The sequence below is a fragment of the Mustela lutreola genome, chromosome 11, assembly GCF_030435805.1.
Source record: "Mustela lutreola isolate mMusLut2 chromosome 11, mMusLut2.pri, whole genome shotgun sequence".
NCBI lineage: Eukaryota > Metazoa > Chordata > Mammalia > Carnivora > Mustelidae > Mustela > Mustela lutreola.
In genome coordinates, this window is record NC_081300.1 from 11,118,801 (window position 1) to 11,137,882 (window position 19,082).

The 19,082-nt window shown below is 39.7% G+C and overlaps 1 protein-coding gene across 1 annotated transcript in view; it reads right to left on the minus strand.

Moving 5' to 3' along the window:
* The window catches only part of CDH7 (cadherin 7), a 119,387-nt gene that overhangs the window by 59,110 nt on the left and 41,195 nt on the right, over positions 1 to 19,082 (minus strand). The window contains exons 3-4 of the mRNA XM_059140328.1: positions 5,671 to 5,965; positions 2,051 to 2,170 (exon numbers count right to left, since the gene is read on the minus strand). Coding sequence (XP_058996311.1) covers positions 2,051 to 2,170; positions 5,671 to 5,965 — 415 coding nt within the window. The remainder of the gene's footprint in view (positions 1 to 2,050; positions 2,171 to 5,670; positions 5,966 to 19,082) is intronic.

Consider the following 19,082-nt stretch of genomic DNA (forward strand, 5'->3'; position numbering starts at 1 on the left):
GAGAAAGAGGGGGAAGCAGGCTCCCCGTTGAGCAGAGAGCCCGATGCGGGGCTTTATCCCAGGACCCTGGGATCATGGACCTGAGGTGAAGGCAGAGGTTTTGACCCACTGAGCCACCCAGGCGCCCCTCCCTGTGCCTATTTTTACAAAATCCCGATTTAGCATATTTCCAGTATTTTTCCTATCAAAAATTTTACTTTCTTTTTAAAAAACTCTTAAAGATTTAGAAATTCATGTTATTTCTCACATAGATAAAAATCAACTGACACCAACTATGAAGACAAGTCAAACTTGACTCACAGGTATCCATGCCTTTAAGGGTTGAAAACTTTCCATTTTTATGAAAAAAATAGATTTGTTTTGCAAATAATACACTATCCATATTATAAATTAGCAGAGGACAAACATTTCCAGGATGTCTCTGCACTAATGACTGTACAAAGAGAAGTCCCAATGATTACCATAATTACAATATGATAAACTCTAAACAAAACAAAATTAAACTGAACTCTTCCTCTCCTACAATACACAGTCCTTGAGATTCTGAAATTAGAATTAATTTGAAGTACTAATAACATGATCCCATGACATGGACGATTGTCGGCTTGCTCAGTCAGAGGCCTTACCTTACCTCCACAGGACTTTAAGGAAAAATGATCACTGTACCACAAAGCTAAAATCAAAAGCCAATCATTAGTACCAGCAAAATATTTAACCCTAGGGAGGAGTGCATGCTATTTCTGGACAGGTTATATAATGCAGGAGTGTATAATTTGTGAGCAAATTGTCAGAAACTTGTCAATGTCTTTGTAGGCTGTGAAGAGTCGATTTATAAGGGAATGGGTGGGTGGATTTATGCTTCTCAAATCTATCATTAAATCAACCACAAGCACACGTTCTACGTTCACAGGATTCATATCATAAATCAAATACTTTTGTTTATTTCTCCTTCAATACTTGCTTAATCAGAACTGTTTCTTCTCTGTTAGACTTTCCAGGTGGCTTCCAGACACTATATTGGTATAAAATATGCAAATATATCTCTGTAAAAACTCTAATGCTGAGGTAGGACTGAATTTATTTTTCCGTTCATGCACATTACTATCACCATTTTCAAAAGATGCTTAAAATATTTATCCTCCACAGGGATTTGAAAATGAATTATTACCATTTATGTGGAAAATAGTCTAAGTATCATTAAAATAACCATTTAAGGTCACAGGTCCTATCCAATAATCATAAACTTGGCTGTTTGAAGAATAATTTTCTTTACAATAAAGAAAAAATCGTTACAATATGGATAAACTCTGTATTTCACAGTGAAGAAGACCAGGGGCACAAGCCACCCATCTCCACACTCACCCCTCCTCCTCCACCCAGAACCAGAAAAGCAGAATAGATCAAATGTTACTTTATAATCATGCTAACAGCGCTCTGGAGTCTTTCCTACTTACTGTAAACTATTTCAGCTTTAAAGCAAAACAGAACACCTAGCCAACCAACTTATCCAGGCAGTGATGCAACTCATAGAAAATATGTCTTTTTCTTCTAAAATTAAATCACTTAATTTAGTTTTTCATTTAGCAGACCATCATCCTAATTGTTATGTTTAAACTAATTCTCCTGAGTAAACCTGACTTAGAGGATAACCTGAACTTAACTACCTATCCTACTGCATGTCAGGGCGGTTCCTGCTTCAGATTTAAATTTAATTGTGTGTGTTTTCTACATGAATTAGTTAAAGCGAGACAAAAAAGAAAATGATGTCAATAATATTTTCTTATACAGTCAGGAGATAGCAACCGAAATCCTTTTTTTACACAGAATACTTTAAATTTGGTAGAAGTTCTGATAAACCTAATAAAATACTCTTGGAAGATGCTAACGCCTCAATAAATAATGTGTTTATTACCACAGTTCACATATTGAGAGAAGCTCAGAAGCCATGCAGCGTCTATTATCAGCGTTAACTGTATCAAATAAAAATAACTAACTCTGTGCCAAGACACATGTGATGACATTATAAAAAGAGTCACATTTCAATGTTTACCTGTCTTTGGCTCCACTGAGAAGTATGGCTGTCCTTGCAGAATGCTGTAGACCACTCGGGCACTGTTACCATACGTAGGGTCATCGGCATCTGTTGCTGTCACTTGTACCACTGAGGTCCCTACGTGCCAATCCCAAAACCAATGAATTAAAAACTTCCAAATGCCACAACACAGAATGATTCACAAAACGCTGAACACACTACCTTTGTTTTTAATTACTTTCTTTTTTCATGTTTCAAGGCATATGAAAAATTGACATATTTTTCGTAAAAGACAAACCCAAAATGAAGATAAATGCTAATTAAGCCCTCAGAAAGATTTAAGGGCTACAAAAATATGTTAGCAAAAAAAATAATAAGATTGATGATGGCCATTAGGAGGATCCTCAGAATTGGAAGGGACTCAAATTTTAGGCATCTCATCCATCAGGGTCAGGTAACAAGTTTTTATCAAAAGCAATTGCTATATATCTCCATTATTGTCCAGAAGGCAGTGTGACAAGGAACAGCATCTTGACACCCAAGTCACTGAAGGGATCTCACTATTATAGCTGAGTAGAGCCAGACAGAAAATGAAACTTCATTAACTGAGTAAGTTAATGATGGATCCACTTAACTGGCTATTAGGTGGCATCTCTTCAGGAATAGTTTTAGTTTTCATTTGTTTCTATGAATTGATTGAAAAATAAAAGCATAAAATGAAAATCTACCCCACCCTCCCAAAGGAGGAAAAGTATGACAACCTTAAAAATTACATTATTATTTGTTTCTGTATATTGCATGTGATAGAAAGCCTTTTGGCTTCTGCATTTGACTATGTGTTTAGTTATTCCCCATGGAGAGCATTCATAGTGATGTGTTCTTTCTATTTCCATTTGGAGATGAATCTTAAAAATGTTACTCGCATTTACTTAGTTTACATATTTTAAGCACAGGTTATTTTACCATTTATGTCTGATTGATGGGAATGGAACAAGTCTTTTTCTTTCTGAATTCTTCCAAGGTTTGGATTTGTTTCTAATAATTTATTGAAAATATTTTTAATATAACATCTCATTTCAATATATTTCTAAAGAGATTTCCCTAAGTCCTTTAAATAAGTCATTAATGTCCATCTTGTTACAAATCTATTGTCTTTTCAGCACTATGTTTTTCCTTACCAACCCCATTTTCTTTAAAAACGGGTGCATATTATGAAGCTTTGTATATTAGCACTGTTTTTAAAATTCTGATTTTTTTTTTTTAATTTGACAGACTTAGTTGATTGTACCCTGTAGATGCCTGGTAGGACCAAATAGTAAATGGTGCATATTTAAAATATTTTTAAAAATTAAATTATGATTATTTTAAAATATTAAAATTAATGGCATTAATATTCTCTATTTTCTTCACAATGCACCATCTTTACAGCAGTATTTACTCTGGTGACATGCTTAAGTACTGATTTCCTCCTTCATTTGAAAAGGAAAGTGCCTTAAACAAAATAATCAAAACTACTTTAGTAAATTGGGTTGTATATAATTTTTCCTGAAGTGTTCACTAAGAAATTCACTTTATATATACATACACATACACATGCACGACACACATGAACACATATTTTTAAATGACTTTAAGTTGTCCGTGCTTATCTACACTCGTCTGGAAATGAATGAACTATCCTAAGGGCTTATTAGTGTGTTTTCAATCTTGCAGTGAGCCTCCAGTGAAAAACATAGCCCTGAATATTAAACACTGAATGCTTGTATTATATATGCCATACTATTTAGTGGCTACTACAACTACTTGGTTAGAATTACACCCTCTGATAAACTACAACTCACTATAAGTCCACATTACGTATTTAATGTAGACTTCCATTGATCTTAGTTTAAATTTCTGTTATTCCAGAATTCTCAATTAATGTCAGTTAAATCCTGAAGGCCCCTGAAAATGATTTTCTAAAAAGTTCTGAACCTGCTGGAATTGATCAATTAACTAACTTGCATGTGTGCATAATAATCATGCTGTTTGATATCAGAGCGGTACAATTAAAACCCAAACTAGTGTGCATCATTTCACCTCTAGAAGAACTAAGTTCCCATTAATCCAGTTTGCATGGCTACATTCTGGGTAGCGAAGCAAAATGGTAACAAGCCGATGAAGAATATCCAACATGCCCATATGAAAGTTATGGAGTTGGGCTGACCTCCTCAAACACAACTCAAAGCTGCTTGTTTTTCTAAGCACGACTAGTTGTGGGAGGACAAAGTACCTTCCCTTTTTCTTTAAAACCTGTAAATCCTGTTGTGGCAGCTGTCTCCTAGTTGTTCTTGTTGTTAAGCAACAGGGAGCAGCCCTGAAGATGTGGGGCAGTACTGAGAAAGTGTGAATAAGCCTGTTTGGTCAAAGAAACACTCACTGAGACGCTGCCTCTGGGGTTCTGAATTTTTCCGGACCACAAGCATCCATTCTTCTGGTTCATTTTCTGTTTCTATTTCTGTTTCTATTTTCTTTCTGGCTAGAGCAATGGTACCTTAAATAATTTTTACGCTCCCATCTGTTAGGAATTTAGGGTCACTAAATTGTGGCTCTCCTAAAGGGCACACATAATACACGTCTTTGCAATTCCCCTTCCTAACACAGTCGATCTGTTGGCTGAATGCTGGAATGAATGAAGTGACCTTTATGTAATATAAAACAAATCACATTGGGTAAAATGTTCACCTGTTAAAATACAAATTCAATTATTACTTTAAATAACTGTCTTACTTCAGGACAAAAAATGACAGCAAATATATATATAAATCAACTGGTCTATTTAAGCCCCATATTTTTTTTGCTTTGTATTGTAAGATCATGTAAAATTACATACTGGCTGAAAACTATTCCAAAGACATCTGATTCAATTATTTAAAACTGACTTTTTATCATTTGATAGAAATAAAGCATATACCGGAAGTATTTTGCTTTCTGTGTTTCTGGTAATAGGGCAGGGGGAAAAGCCCTCTGAATAAAACAGGCCTCATGGTTCTTTTATATATCTCAAACAAAGTATCACTTTACCATTATCAATTCAATATAAATTTCCACACATGTTAAGTTTCTGGAGAAATTACAAAAAGCTTAGTGGTGGCATATGGAGGGACATTTGTGGGTTCAAGCCTACTCTACAAACAAACAGACCACCTCATCTAAACATTAGATGGGCAGCCTGATACCTTGGCCACTGAAGGATTCCTCGAAGAGTGAATCATTAATACTAATCAGGAGAAAGAAAACATCACCAACAGGCCAGGGCCTGCAAGGATTTTCTTTTTTAACTTCCTAGGGGTACTTTTCATCATTTTTTTAAAATTAAATATTACATTGAAAAGGGGAATGAGCAATGTACTAAAGACACTGAGATTGCTGTGGGAAAGGAACATTTTCTTAATTTTCCATAGAAACAAAACAACGATCTGAATACTCAGACTTGGACGCCGGCTCCTAAGGCACCTCAAACTTCCCCTCATCCTCACTAGGCATTGCTGTAGCAACACCGAAGCGATTTTTTTTTTTTTCAGTACTTATGATGATCTACTTTTAACTACAGACCCCCTAAAACCAGACAGTGCCAAAGCCGCACGTTCTTTACTTACCCACAGGAGACATTTCGGGAACTCCTGCCGTGTACGGGCCATCCAAGAACTTGGGTTCGTTGTCGTTGATGTCCTGAATCTTGATGACAAACTCGGACTCGGGCTCCACAGGCTTGTTGCTGAGCCTGTCCAGCGCCTGGGCGCGGAGCGTGTAGTAGGCCTGCTCCTCCCGGTCCAGTCTCTTGGTAGCATGAATATCCCCCGTGTTCTCATCAATAATGAAAATGGAACTTGCCCCTTCGCCTGACAAGATGTATTTGATGGAACCATCTCCTTTATCAACATCAGAGTGAAGCTGGTGAAAAATTCATGTGAGATGAGATTAACTTACAAGAGAGTCAGCGATATGGAGATATGTAAAAATAATTCTTATGTCAGGCAGCAGTACATGAAATTTTATTGTTCTTGGAAAGATAAGCTGGTGTTTACTGTGCACAGCAGAAAGGCTATTAGAATGTGTCAGTTTGCACTTGGGAGCAAGACAATTTCATTTCTTCCTGTAAACAGTCTCATTTCCAAAGGTATTTTCTACCATTCCCAAAGTTAGGAACTTGTGGAGGTGTTAATTTTTATTTGGTCTGTCCTTGCCAGTTTTAGCCATCTTCTTGGAACAGAGCATTCAGTAAACACGAATAATCAGTTGATTTGATCTTATTCCAAGCAAAGGGACTTGCTATAGAACATTTGCAAATTTAGATCTAATAAAGTATTTAATATGCTTAGAAACTCCCCCATTCTTTAAGGACACCCTTCCCTCCCACCGCCTCCCATGGTTAACAAGTATGGATGGATGTCCACTCACTAAATCCGCCTCCAGATCCTGTGCTGTATTTTAAAATGTGAAGCCGAGAAAAATTACACTGCTCTCCGAAGTAGGAATTTTAAATCAGTATATGCCTGAGACTTCAACTCAAACCTTCCTTGAAATACCAAGAACTGCATTAGATTTGCATGATTAACCCCAGCAATCGGCAGCAGGGACAGCACCTACTGATTTGCATTTCGTCTCATTCCGTATCGAACTGTCCCTGCTGTATGTCAGAACATTATGTTGAACAGAAGAACCTAAGGAAACTCAGGCATGATTACACATTCTCCCGAACTTCCTAACCTGAAAAACACGGGACTCGATCTGTCGTCTCCACAATCGCTCATCCCCTATTACTGCCATCATCTGGACTTTGAGTAAGACGAATGCAAACACCCAATTTGCAAAATAGTAAAGGCTGCTCACGGTCTTACAGAACTGGGTTTGCATTCTTTAAAAGACGAGGTGCTACAAACAGCAAATACTGAACACGACTTAGGGAGGTGTGCCCGCAGAACGTTTTCTTCCTTCTGTGTTAGGTGTGGATGGTACCACTCTTTACATCACGGTTTCTCTAAGCGCTTCTTCCCCTGCACGGTAACAGCTGTGTTTACACTCTGCTCCAGAACACTTAAGGACCTGATTTCTCCTTTAGTTTCTGTACTTTTTTTTTTTTTTTTTTTTTTTAAATCAGGGCTCAGTAATACAAAAAATTAGTTACTGGCATGAGTTATAATTTAGCTTTGTTCCATGTGGAATTATCTAGTGGATCACTTGACCCACCCATCTGGAAAGGTTGCGTTCTAGAAATATGGTGAATTGCTTAATTTTCTTAAGTCACTCTCAGAGTTACTGTTGCATCTACAGCTCCCTGAAAGAAGAAAACAAGCTGAAAATCACTACGGCTTGGATTGCTTGAGTGATTCCTCTGTGCCAGGCACTAGTCTTAACGTTCTCTAGACAGCAGCTCATTTCATCCCCATATTGAATGAATTCATTATTTCTACCAACAGGCCAGGAAACTAAGGTAAAGAAAGGCTGAGTGCCTCGCCTGAGGTCACGTGCCCCGTGCTCGGTGGCTGCACCAGGATTACGAAAAATGGGAGCCGCTGGAAAGCTCGATCTCCATGCCCTGCTAATGAGGTGTTGCCTCTGGAGACATCTGTGGCCCAGCGAAGTGGGGACATCAAAAGCTGCAGCAGAGGACAATTCAGAGAAGGAAAGGTGCAGGAACCCTCACCCCCGACTGCTCCCAAGTCTTAAAGAAGCTCGGTGCTTTGAGTGGTTTCCATCAAATATTTTACAACTTGACAGAAGGGTCCTTTCTCAGCGTTAAGGAACAATAAAACACTCTGCCACCTTCAACAACACGGGGCAAAAAACTCGACCCCCGAGACAAGTGCAGATGATGGATGGAAACAAGCCTGCCCTCCGCACACTTCTCACAGCCATCCTCCTGACCCCGTCCACGCCTCTCCCCATTAGAAGAGTCTGCACACTACCACTGACCGTGGTGTGAGACAATAGGGGACGATCCAATGACCATAGGAATACTTAAATGACATCCAGGTTGTGTCTTTAATCAAAGGCTTGCTATGTCTCTAAGTCTCATTAGGGACTACCCTTTTTGGAACCAGCCCTTATAATTCATTTAACGAATCCCTATCAACAAGTTGCTGTTTCCAGCCCATGGTGATCCAGCGCTCCTATAGGATCCAGGTAAGGCAGAGAGGACACATTCCTTTTCATTTCGTGACACACATTAAATCCTGAGCTGACCGTCAACCTGAGCTCTGACCCTGTATTTTACGTTATGTGGCCTTGCTAATTGTTCTCCATCACTGACAGCATGAGCGCTCAAAGAAAAAAAGAAAAAAAAAAGGTTCTTATTACTTGTTTCTCTAATAATTTGAAGACACTTGAAGATCGGGTTTTTTCTTTTCTACCCCTCATCACTACCACCACCACCACTACCACCACACACACATACACACACACACACACACACGCACCCTCTGTCTCTGGAGCCCTAAACCTCATCTTCCTTCCCATCACTGATACTCTTCTGCCAGCTAGGACCATCACTAGGCTTGTAATCACTGTCAGAATTCACAAGCAGGAAATTACTTTGAGTGTCCTTGCAAGGTTAGTGCAAGCATCTGTATTTGAAAGTGGATGACCAACTTTGAAATGCTAAGACGGATACCTAATTATCAGATGCATTCAGACATTTAATCTGTGAGACTATGCGCACTAATATTCTAATCTTAATAGGCAGAGTGAAACCCATGCTGTTAGTGGATAACTATTATACTCCTCTGCTTTAAAAAAAAAAAAAATGTTCAGCAAAGAAAAACTTGCCAGTCCAGAACTCCCTAATAGCAACCTTAAGTGAAGCATGTCTGTGCAGGTGCACACACACACACACAGACAAGTACACACCATCTTTGTGAATGACTATGACAGAGGAGAGAAGCACTATTCTCCACAGTGAAAACTCTGTGCAAAAAAAAAAAAAGAAACAAGCATTCTATGGTCCCACCATATGGCAAATGAATAAAAAACAAATAAAATACTCAAGTGAAAACAAATATTTGTACTCTTCTCTTGGGCAGAGTAGAACTTACAAATATCTAATTCATTCGCAAAGACCCTTATAAGTGTGGTCTTGTCAGTCACCTAAACCGTAACAACGACAAAACCTTGGTTCATTAATCATCATACAAAACCCACCTTTACTGCACGGATTCCTAAATCCTCTTCAAAATATTTGTTGTGACTCCAACAACAAATGGTGTTTACATCACCATCATCATCATCATTATTACTATATTTGGCAAGTACACACAACAACGAGGAGCACACACATACCTCTTAGCTGGGTTAGCTCAAGACAAAAGAATCAGTAGAGAAGGAGATACAATCATTGTATGTTTCCTCTATGTTGCTATGAAGCACCGTTAATGGTAACTGTGTAAGGAAATATCACACCATCTTGCAATCTTCATCAGCTACACAGCCCAGGAATGTAAAGCACCCTTTATACTTTATATGCACCCTAAAATGTAGTAGGTTTGTGTGTGTGTGTGTGTGTGTTTAAAGATTTTATTTATTGGACAGAGAAAGAGCACAAGCAGGGGGAAGCCATAGAGGAAGAGGGAGAAGCAGGCTCCCCACTGAGCAGGGAGCCCAAGATGGGGCTGGAAAGGGGGCTCGATCCCAGAACCCTGGGATAACGATGTGAGCCAAAAGCAGACAATGAGCCTACTGAGCTACCCAGTGCCCCTGTCGTATGTTTAGTAATCCACTATGGCTCTATCATCCCCTGCTTGACAGAATACCTACTCATGACCTCTAATAGAGCAACTCTTCCTTTTCAGTCTTTCAGAACAAGAACCCTAATCTGGGATCTTAAAATCTTCCCCTGGAACTATTATAAAACTCTCCGGTTATTCTCCATTTTTTGTGTGTCAGAAATTCCCTCGCTACAATGCACATTGAATTATATCACAACCCCTCATCAAATACTTTTAGTTGCTCCCCAGGGTCTAGGGATTTGCTCCAAATTCTAAGCCTGGGGCTCCATGCAGCTGTCTGCTAGCTCTTTGGTCTCTCTTTTCCATCACATCTCAGAAGCGCAGATTGACAGTACTAGACCAGGTAGTTCGTATCAGGCATGCGCTCCGGGCATGCTGGATGAGGACCACACTGCCCGAACACGGCAAGGTGTGCCATCCCTCCCAACACAAGTCTGTCCTCATCTTGCCTACTGACGTCCAGCTCAGCTTAATGCAAGCTCCCTTGTACTGAAGTTTTACAACCTTCCTGTTCTGCCCCCATGGCATGCTGTTTGCATTTCTCGGTTAGGATGCCTTTGATTCTGCTTTATATTGAAAATCTGGTTTAGTTGTTTTCATCCAACCTTTGAATTTATAAACTCCTTATAAGCCGCGTTCCTTTTTTATCACCATATTCCACATTCTCAATAAACAGTTCATTGTCTTAAATTTAGTAAATTTATAATCTAGTTTGTAAAATAGTAGTGCTTGTTTTCCTTCAATTTCTATCCTTTTAAGTTTTAATACCATCAGCAAAAGAAAACAAACTAAACAAAGTACATCCATATCTCCGCATTGTTCTTCCTAACCCTCTGACCTGCATAGACAGACCTCAGATACCTCATTCCGAATGCCCTTGGTAACATTTGGCACATTATTCTGAACTCGCACATTTATGCATCTGCGTTCCCCAGGAGACAGAAACCTGTAGGGGCACACATTCTTTCTTATTCTTCTCTGTTTCCTGAGTCTCTACACACACACACACACACACACACACACACACACAGGTACTGGTGGAGGGTTTTATAGACCTCTGGATGCCCTTGAATGGAAGAAATCAGATGTCCTTGATCAACTTTTTTTTATCTACTATTTAGTTTTTAATTGAAGATTATAAAGAGCAAAACTAAAAACAGATCAATACACTGCAGTTCTGACAATTTTCTTATATCTATTTAATCAAATAGGGCCTGATACGAACTACCTGGTCTAGTACTGTCAATCTATCTGCTTAAAGAGTCTGAATACAGTGAATAAATCTGTTTAGCAAAGAATAAGGTAAGAAAAAAAAAAGTCAATATGTTGATCAGCTTTTCTTCCCTCCATGACCATGTGAAATTGTTTGTTATTTGATCGTACTGATGACCTTGTCTTTTAGTCATCTCCTCTGCAAAATGGAAGTAAAAAATACTGGGACTTCGTGAACACTTACAACAACCACTCGAGGTGATGTAGTAGAACACAGTTCATGAAGGTAAAAGCACGATAATATCAGGATTGTACTTTGTCACGTAGCATAATGAATTTTCATCTGACCAAAAAAGAGTAAATCTAGACATAAGAGGAAGCTATTTGGAAAGAGATAATGTTTATCATGAAAGCTTTGACACTGAAAAATAAAACTAAAGCCAGCAAAGATCTCTATGATCCTCACTGTCCTACATACGGTAAAGATGAAAATAATTACAATTTATATTCAATTTCCCTTGTAATGAGCATTTGAATAAGAAAGATGTAAAAGTTATCATGACAAAAATATAAAAGTTCTTACTACTACTACTTCTGTATACAAAAATGGAGTAATGATGGCTGAGTTACATGTTAATCAACCTGAGAATGATTTATATTGAATATAAGCAAAGGATTTCTAAGGTGATTTTCCTACCACTGGGTTACTTATTACAGATGCCCGATTTTTTAAAGTTTAAAAGTACATTACAGATTTTTGGAACTCACGTGATTTACTAAACTTCCCAAGTTTCAAATTATAAGTACAGAGGACAGATTTAAACAATATTGGTTAAAATAAAATTGCTCGTATACACACATTCCACGCAAGTTTTCTTTTCTCATTATGCTTTTTAATAGATATTTTCCACATGCCACTGGATACCATGTAATTATCAAGTTGCTGAAGAAATATTATAGATGAAAACAAGTGTCTGAGTCATTTCTTTCTGGTTGAAGTATTTCTAATTTATAATTATCATTGTGGTCCAGGGTAATGGAACACAATTTACTTGTGACGCATCTCTGATGAAGATGCATGGTTTAAAAAATAAAAGTATTTACTATGACACATCGAGTGATACAGGATAGTGATACAATCCAGGACGTGCTTAGGTAAGGTTAAAACTGTCAAAAAAAAAAAAAAAAAAAAGTCTCATTGCTTTCTTTTTTTTTTTTTTTAGCCAACAATAGGTAAAAAGGAGGAACTATTCAGATTGCTTTTGTTTTTTTCTCCCCTCAGAAAAAGTTCACACTAATTCAGCGGCAATGAACATGCATTCCAGGGTCCCGGTTCACTTACTTAGTAGTTGAAGGGTACAACTGTGAGGTCACCAGGGCAAAGGAGTCAGAAACATGGCTACTGGATCTCTGCTCTGCCCTGGGTAACCCTTAAATCACAGTTCATTTGTCTGCTATAGATCGGCACCCATAAAGGTACAAGTGGCCTTGCACACTGAAGTGAGGATACAATAAAGTAATGCATTTGGGAATTTTTGCAAAAACTTAACTTTCTATCCATATTTATTAGTTCACCTATCGGGGCACAATAGAATTATCTCCATCCCCTAGGGAAGAGACTCTTGTTTTTATTTGCAACAGTTCTACATTTATGCCCATGGCATGGTTACTCAGAACTTCACACGAAGAGCTGCATCTTTGTCCCAGGGACCCGGTGGTAACAACTCAAAACCATTCTCTATTCCACACAGCTACGCATGCCTCACTAAAGAAATCTCCACACTGCTCATCTCATCCTCTCTCTGGTTGCTGTCTCCAGGCCACATCCAGAACTTTCAGACAACTTAGGAAATCCGCCTTGAGTCAAATTGTAACTGATCAAAACTCCTCCTAATCAAAACTCCTCCTCGTCCAACTCCTCCTCATCCAGTGTCATTGTGAGCACGTCAAGTTCCCTGCTTCAGGGCTCCCCCGTAGTACCTTGCTCACTTAGTTCTGAACTCCAAGTAGTCAACCAGAAGCAGATAAAAAGCAAAGCCCCGGAAACATCAAGCTTTTTGCTCAAGAGGATAATTTTCAATCTTACTTTTTAAATGGGGGCTGGTTGAGCCGAAACCGTTACAGGAGGCTGACACAGGCTATTCAACATGGGGTACCACCTGCCCAAGTCCAGGTAAGTACAGAAAATTGAGAGGAATGGCTTAGCAGTTTTCATAGTCATTTTATAGAGCAATTTAATGTCTGTTGAGCCCAATAATAATGGAAAGAAATGAGGACTGGATTTTCGAAGTAATTCATTTTTAATATAGTTGAACAATTATTAGGAGGTTATAAAAAAGTATGTTCTGTGTTCTTTAAAAACCCTTAAGTTTGCAAATAAACAAGAAAACTTGGCTCTTCACTGCAGATGAGTTGAGAAGCACTGTGCCACTGGTTAAAACCTATGTGAAAGCTCTTTTGAATGCTTCTAGGCAATGAACAAACCAAAACTCTTTTCCTGCCCTAACATTAAGCAAAACATGAAGCTACTAACTACCAGGGTGGCACAGGGCAATTGAAGAGACCATCTTTAAGACTCGCACAGATACTCCATACATGGCCTTTTGGAGAAGGCGTTCAGGTTCAAGTGGCAGAGGACAATAGCGTAGTATGTTTGCCAAATACTTCCTGAAGTCATTTGCACGGTATTGCCCTGCGCATTCATAAATACAACCAATCATGGTTCACAGAAATATAATTCTGGAGTCTACGTTGGGGGAGAAAACTTCGATGCGTGTATAATTTAAAAAGAGAATTACACTATCTGAACCAATTCTGATACAAGGATTCTATATGTCCAGTGTGACCTGATAGAAGCCAGTGCAGGGACAAAGATACAAGATCCGGAAAAACACAGTATTTCAGAGATAAATGCAAGTGGGAGAGTAAACAGAGAAAAGGAGCTAGTCCAAGAGCAGAACAGACATTAACTGGTCATACTCACGCTTATTAATAAGATATTAGTAAGGGGAGCTGCTCGTTAAACTTTAAAACCACAGTAAGTATATAACTTATTTGTAATCTGTAATAACTATTTGGTAAACTTGGTTTCAAATACTGTCACTGAGTAGTTAATGTCAGTCTAGCTAATTCCTTCTAGCATCTTTATAAAATCACAAGTATCTTTTTAGTTGTTATTTAAAGTACCAGGTGTGAAACAGCACTCAGGGGCACCTAGGTGGCCCAGTGGGTGAAGCGCGTGCCTTTGGTTCTCAGGTCATGATCTCAGGGTGCTGGGATCAAGCTCTCTGCTCCGCGGGGAACCTGCTTCTCCCTCTCCCTGCCATTCTACCTACTTGTGTTCTCTCTGTCATAAATAAATAAAATCTTAAAAAAGAGAGAGAGACACAGCACTTCAGTCATTACACCTGAACAAAAGGGATACAACTGGCATCATCCTGGCCCTCAAGCTACACTGTCCTGGAAAAAGAGGTTGGATCAGTCTGTTTCTGTCTCCATCTAGAAACAATCTATCTTAACCTTCTGTGAAAGGTGAGTACAGAGTCTCTCCTCCGGGTGAGGCGGAGAGGAGTGTATGAATGGGGACAAGAGACGTGGGGTGGAGAAGGGTAGCCTAAAGCCTGGAGCCACGCTGTGGCCCTTTCATGAGCTCACTGAGAGAAAGGTTGTCCGCAAACCACGTTGAACAAACAATTGCAATTCTGATGACCATTAAAAAAAAAAAAAAAAAAAAAAAAAGCACCCAGGGAATGCCAAGAAATCATCTGACAGGAAAATCAAACCAAGTTCAGAGGTTCAGGGAATTGCTTTTTAAAGAAATGATATTTAAGTTGAGACAAGAAACCTATTACTAAGAAACCGTCTGACGGACGGCAGAACTTGCTTTCCAGGAAGGCACCTGACTAAGCATGGAATAAATTCCTTTTTAGGAATCTTCAGGCTGAATAATACACAGGATCCACTAATTTATAATAGAGAGCACTTTTTGCATGAGATATACAAAAAGAGGCTTTACAGTGTAAATATATCATAGTCTATATTCTGTAAACATCTATTTAGATAATTAAAAATTTTTTAAAGTGTACAGAACGGTTCGCTGATCTTAACCTGCTGTTTGGATACCGAAGTTATTATTTATTGAAGTTCAGAATGTAGGTTTCCTGCATCAACATTACCCGAGACGTTGGTTAAAAATGCCAATTTCTGGCTTTGGTCCTAAGTCCAAAAAATCAGAATCTCTTTGAGTTGGAACCAGGAATATAAATTTTCAGCCAGCATTCCAGATAGAAAACTCTGGCCTAACAAATATAACCAGTTACATACAAACCTCTTTAGGCCAATAACAGCATGGCTTTAAAATTGTTCACCACTTTCAGCTAATTTGTATTTATAATTTATTCTATATAAGATTACTGAATAAAATTTTGTGTTGATTTGTTTATATATTTTACTCAAAAGGAACTGTCCCTTCTCTACCCAAAGTTATAAGGGAAAAGCAAACAATATACATTTCTATATCCATCTCATACCCTGTGATACTTATTATATTATCAAGATGCAGAAATGATGTTAGGCTCTGGGAATCCCTCTGGGCCCAGAAAGATAAACTAAGAATGACAAAACCTCCTGCTATATTCCGCATGTTTACTTTGGTTGGAATCAGACATCCTGGTGGTATACTCTATTTTTTTCCTAAAGAAATACTTCATGTCTGCTCAAAAAAATTAATAGTTTTGACTACTGTATGTTTATTATTAAAAGGTTGGATATATTAGAGCCAACAAAGAAATTGATGGTAGAAAGAAAATATGTATGATCTCAGTTTAACCTCCGGGGTCATTCCTCCCAAGTTTCCCCCTAAGGACTGAAACTCTTCCTCAGCTGCTGGAGATGCTGGGATCCTCTCTCAGCCCATTTCTACTTGCTTTATGAAAACTTGCTCTGTACTGGAGAGAAATGCCTCATCTAATGCTATAGAGCTTCCCTGGGTAGGTAGAGTAGATAAGGCCAGGAAATAAAGGGGTGGCAGTGGGAGTGTCCATGTTACCCCTCCCTTCTCCTGCCCCACTTGTGCACTGTGGGCTTCCCAGTCCAGGTGATGGCACCAAGTTCATGCTCCTTCCTCATCTCTGAACTCCCAGCACCAGCTTTGCTCACCAGAAGGAGGTGAGCTTCTCCCACACAATGGGGAAGACTAGGTTTCACATCTGGACATTTGGGAGTCTCTTGATACTCCCTTGCTCCATTTTGATGGTAAGTGGGCAAGTGTAAGTCCCCAGCCTACGGAAGACTGGGTGGTTAGAAGAAATGGGGTGAGTATCAGTCATAACCTGAAAAATCAACCATACATACAACCATAGGGGGGCTGCATCTCATCCTTCTAACTTTCCTGCAAACTCCTCCAAGAAAAGAGGGTGACCTGTTTCCGTAAGAGCTGCTCTCTGAATGGATTACATGAGGTGAAGGGATCTGAGTGGGGTGGGACGGGGGACCTTCTAGGGGTTGTCAAGGCAGCCCCACTCCTTTCCCAAACCGGTGAAACACTGGAAGTGTTGATGGCTGACATTTCTCAGCTAAGTCCTTCCCCTAAATTGTCACTTTTGAGACATTTACAAAGTTGGCAAGGTGTCAAACTGCCAAAAAAAGAGCCACATTTGCCAGAGGTAATATATTTTTCTTGGGGGTATCCCGTATCCAAACTAGCACACGGCGGGGGGAGAGGGGGGAGGCTTTAAAGCTCCTCCTTTTCCCCTAGGCGAAGATCCTTTCCAGCTCCACAGCTCCCCAAAGCTTAGCCATGATCTAGGCTACAACTGGTTGCAACACTTGCGTCTGCGGGATCCCACTTCCCTGCCTCCCTCCCTCCCAAGCAATGATTCCAAGAATGCTCTGCAATGAACGCCCTCCAGGCGAATCCCTGTCTCAGCGTGTTTCTGGGGACCTGCCCTGCTGCACGCACACAGGTAAGGAGCTCAGTCACTAACAAGCAGCAGAGCCTGGCTCTCTGCGGACGTCCATCCTCACGCACACCATGCGGTCTCCTGCAGAGGCCTCGGAGAGTGAGCAGCACATCTGCATAATTTGTTGAGAGCCACGTACTTGGAGATCAGAAGCAGCGGCAGCTCAAGAAGCTGCTGGTGGCGACGTTAAGACACATAACCCTGAGCAAAGTGCTGCGTGTTTCCTTTGGTGGACACCTGATATTCCCCCCACACACACCTTTTTTTTTTTCCTCCATGCTCCCAACTGCTTTGATTTCTAGAAACTTCATCCCATGAGTGATCCAGTCACCAGAGAGAGGAGGATTCACTGGGCTGGTCTCCTCTAAGAAGCAGCAGCAGCAAAATGCTCTTAACGCAGTGAGCCCAGAGCTAAGTGCGCGTGCATTTCTCCTCATTCGACGCCCTTGTTCTCCGCACTCAGGGCCAGTGGCGTATGTTCACTCAAGTCGTGTGATGCCCAGACCTACTACAGAATGGTTCAATCAGAATAGGAGTCCATGAGCCCAGGCTTTTTTTTTTTAAAAAAAAAACAAAAAAAAAACACTCTTCAGGTCATACTATTATACACCCACTATTAAGAATCATGGGCCTGAAAGAAAGAGAGAGATGAAGCTGAGGGAAATGTTTTTGCATTTTACTGATAATATTGTTTTGAAGGACAGAGAAAAAATAGGTTTATTAACAAGCTAAAAAAAGAGAAAATAAGCCTGTCTGTGGAGCTAAGCCAATAATTTGCTTAAAGGGTGCAGATTTTAAAATCATACCTCAAAAAAAAAAAAAAAATCCCTGGCAGAATTTCAATAAACACAAAAGCTCCCTAAATGAAAAAATAAACCTGTTTCACATGACAGGTCTCTCCATGGGATATGTAATTGCCTCATCTGAAATATAGCAGGTTTAAGAAATAAAAAAGACCATATTCTGGCTCAGGTGTCCTAAGAAGAGCTAAGCTATGTTTTCTTCTCTTAAGCAAGATATCATCTAGAAATAAATGAGGAAAACAAAGTTCCTTCTCAGCCTTCTTAGCTAGTGCCCAACCCAACCACAAGTGACTGCAAAATCCTGACTTCCTAGGAATGACCACCTTGAGTACAGTGTTTACATGCCCTAAGGATTAAAGTTTCCATAAACAAATGCAGTAGGAATAGTAAGTCTAGAAGGGAAAAAAAAAAAAAAAAAGTGGGGATGGAGAGGGGAGCAAGAGAGTAGAGGGGAACGGATGGGCAACAATAAAGCAAAGTCAATAACTAGTTGACACAAGAGTGAGACTTCCTCAAACAGCTCTCATCGCGCAGAGGCTGGAAAGCCACCACTGGTTTTCCCAGGAGGACTGCTGGTGGCTGTCTAGCTTTGCATACAGGTTATTCTGATATCACCAGCAGGACTCCCGTAGTATCATGGAGATACAGAGAGAGAGAGAGAGAGCACGAGTGAGCCACGTTCCCCCTACTAAGGCTCAGGCAAAGGAAGATAGGCGACTATATTGCTTAAGAATGACTTTTGCAGCTCTGTTTAGCTTTTAAATGGATGACATTCTAATTTGGAAAATGTAATGGTATCTGAGTACTTTCTGAACAGCCATTTATTTCATACGATGACTCTCCAAAGAGTATCAAAGAGTAGAGCCCTACTCGGCTATCCATTAATTCTCAGAACTGGGATTTAAAATGAATAAAATAAGCTCTTTGGCAGCACAATCACAATTGCTAGAGGGAATCCGAATCATACTGAAACTGATTCAGGTCTGTATCCAGCACCCCGGCACAGGGACAGGACAAGAACCAGGGAAAATGGAGCCAGTGCTGTGGACACCACGCCCGTGTCGGACAACCCTGAAGGACTGGTATCTTCTTGGGACTTTAGTTCATTCATCTACAAAATGGATTGAGCTAGGAGGTCTTAAGAGCTTCCCTTTTATCCCTAAAACTCTATACATCTCCTTGAAGTAAACATGAGTGAACCACAGCCGTCCATCCATATTCCCAGTATGTCCTGTCTTACTCCACGGAGATCATGCGACCGTGAGAGCTAACTTTTAGGTGTATGATAATGCCTTAGCTGGCACTAATTTAT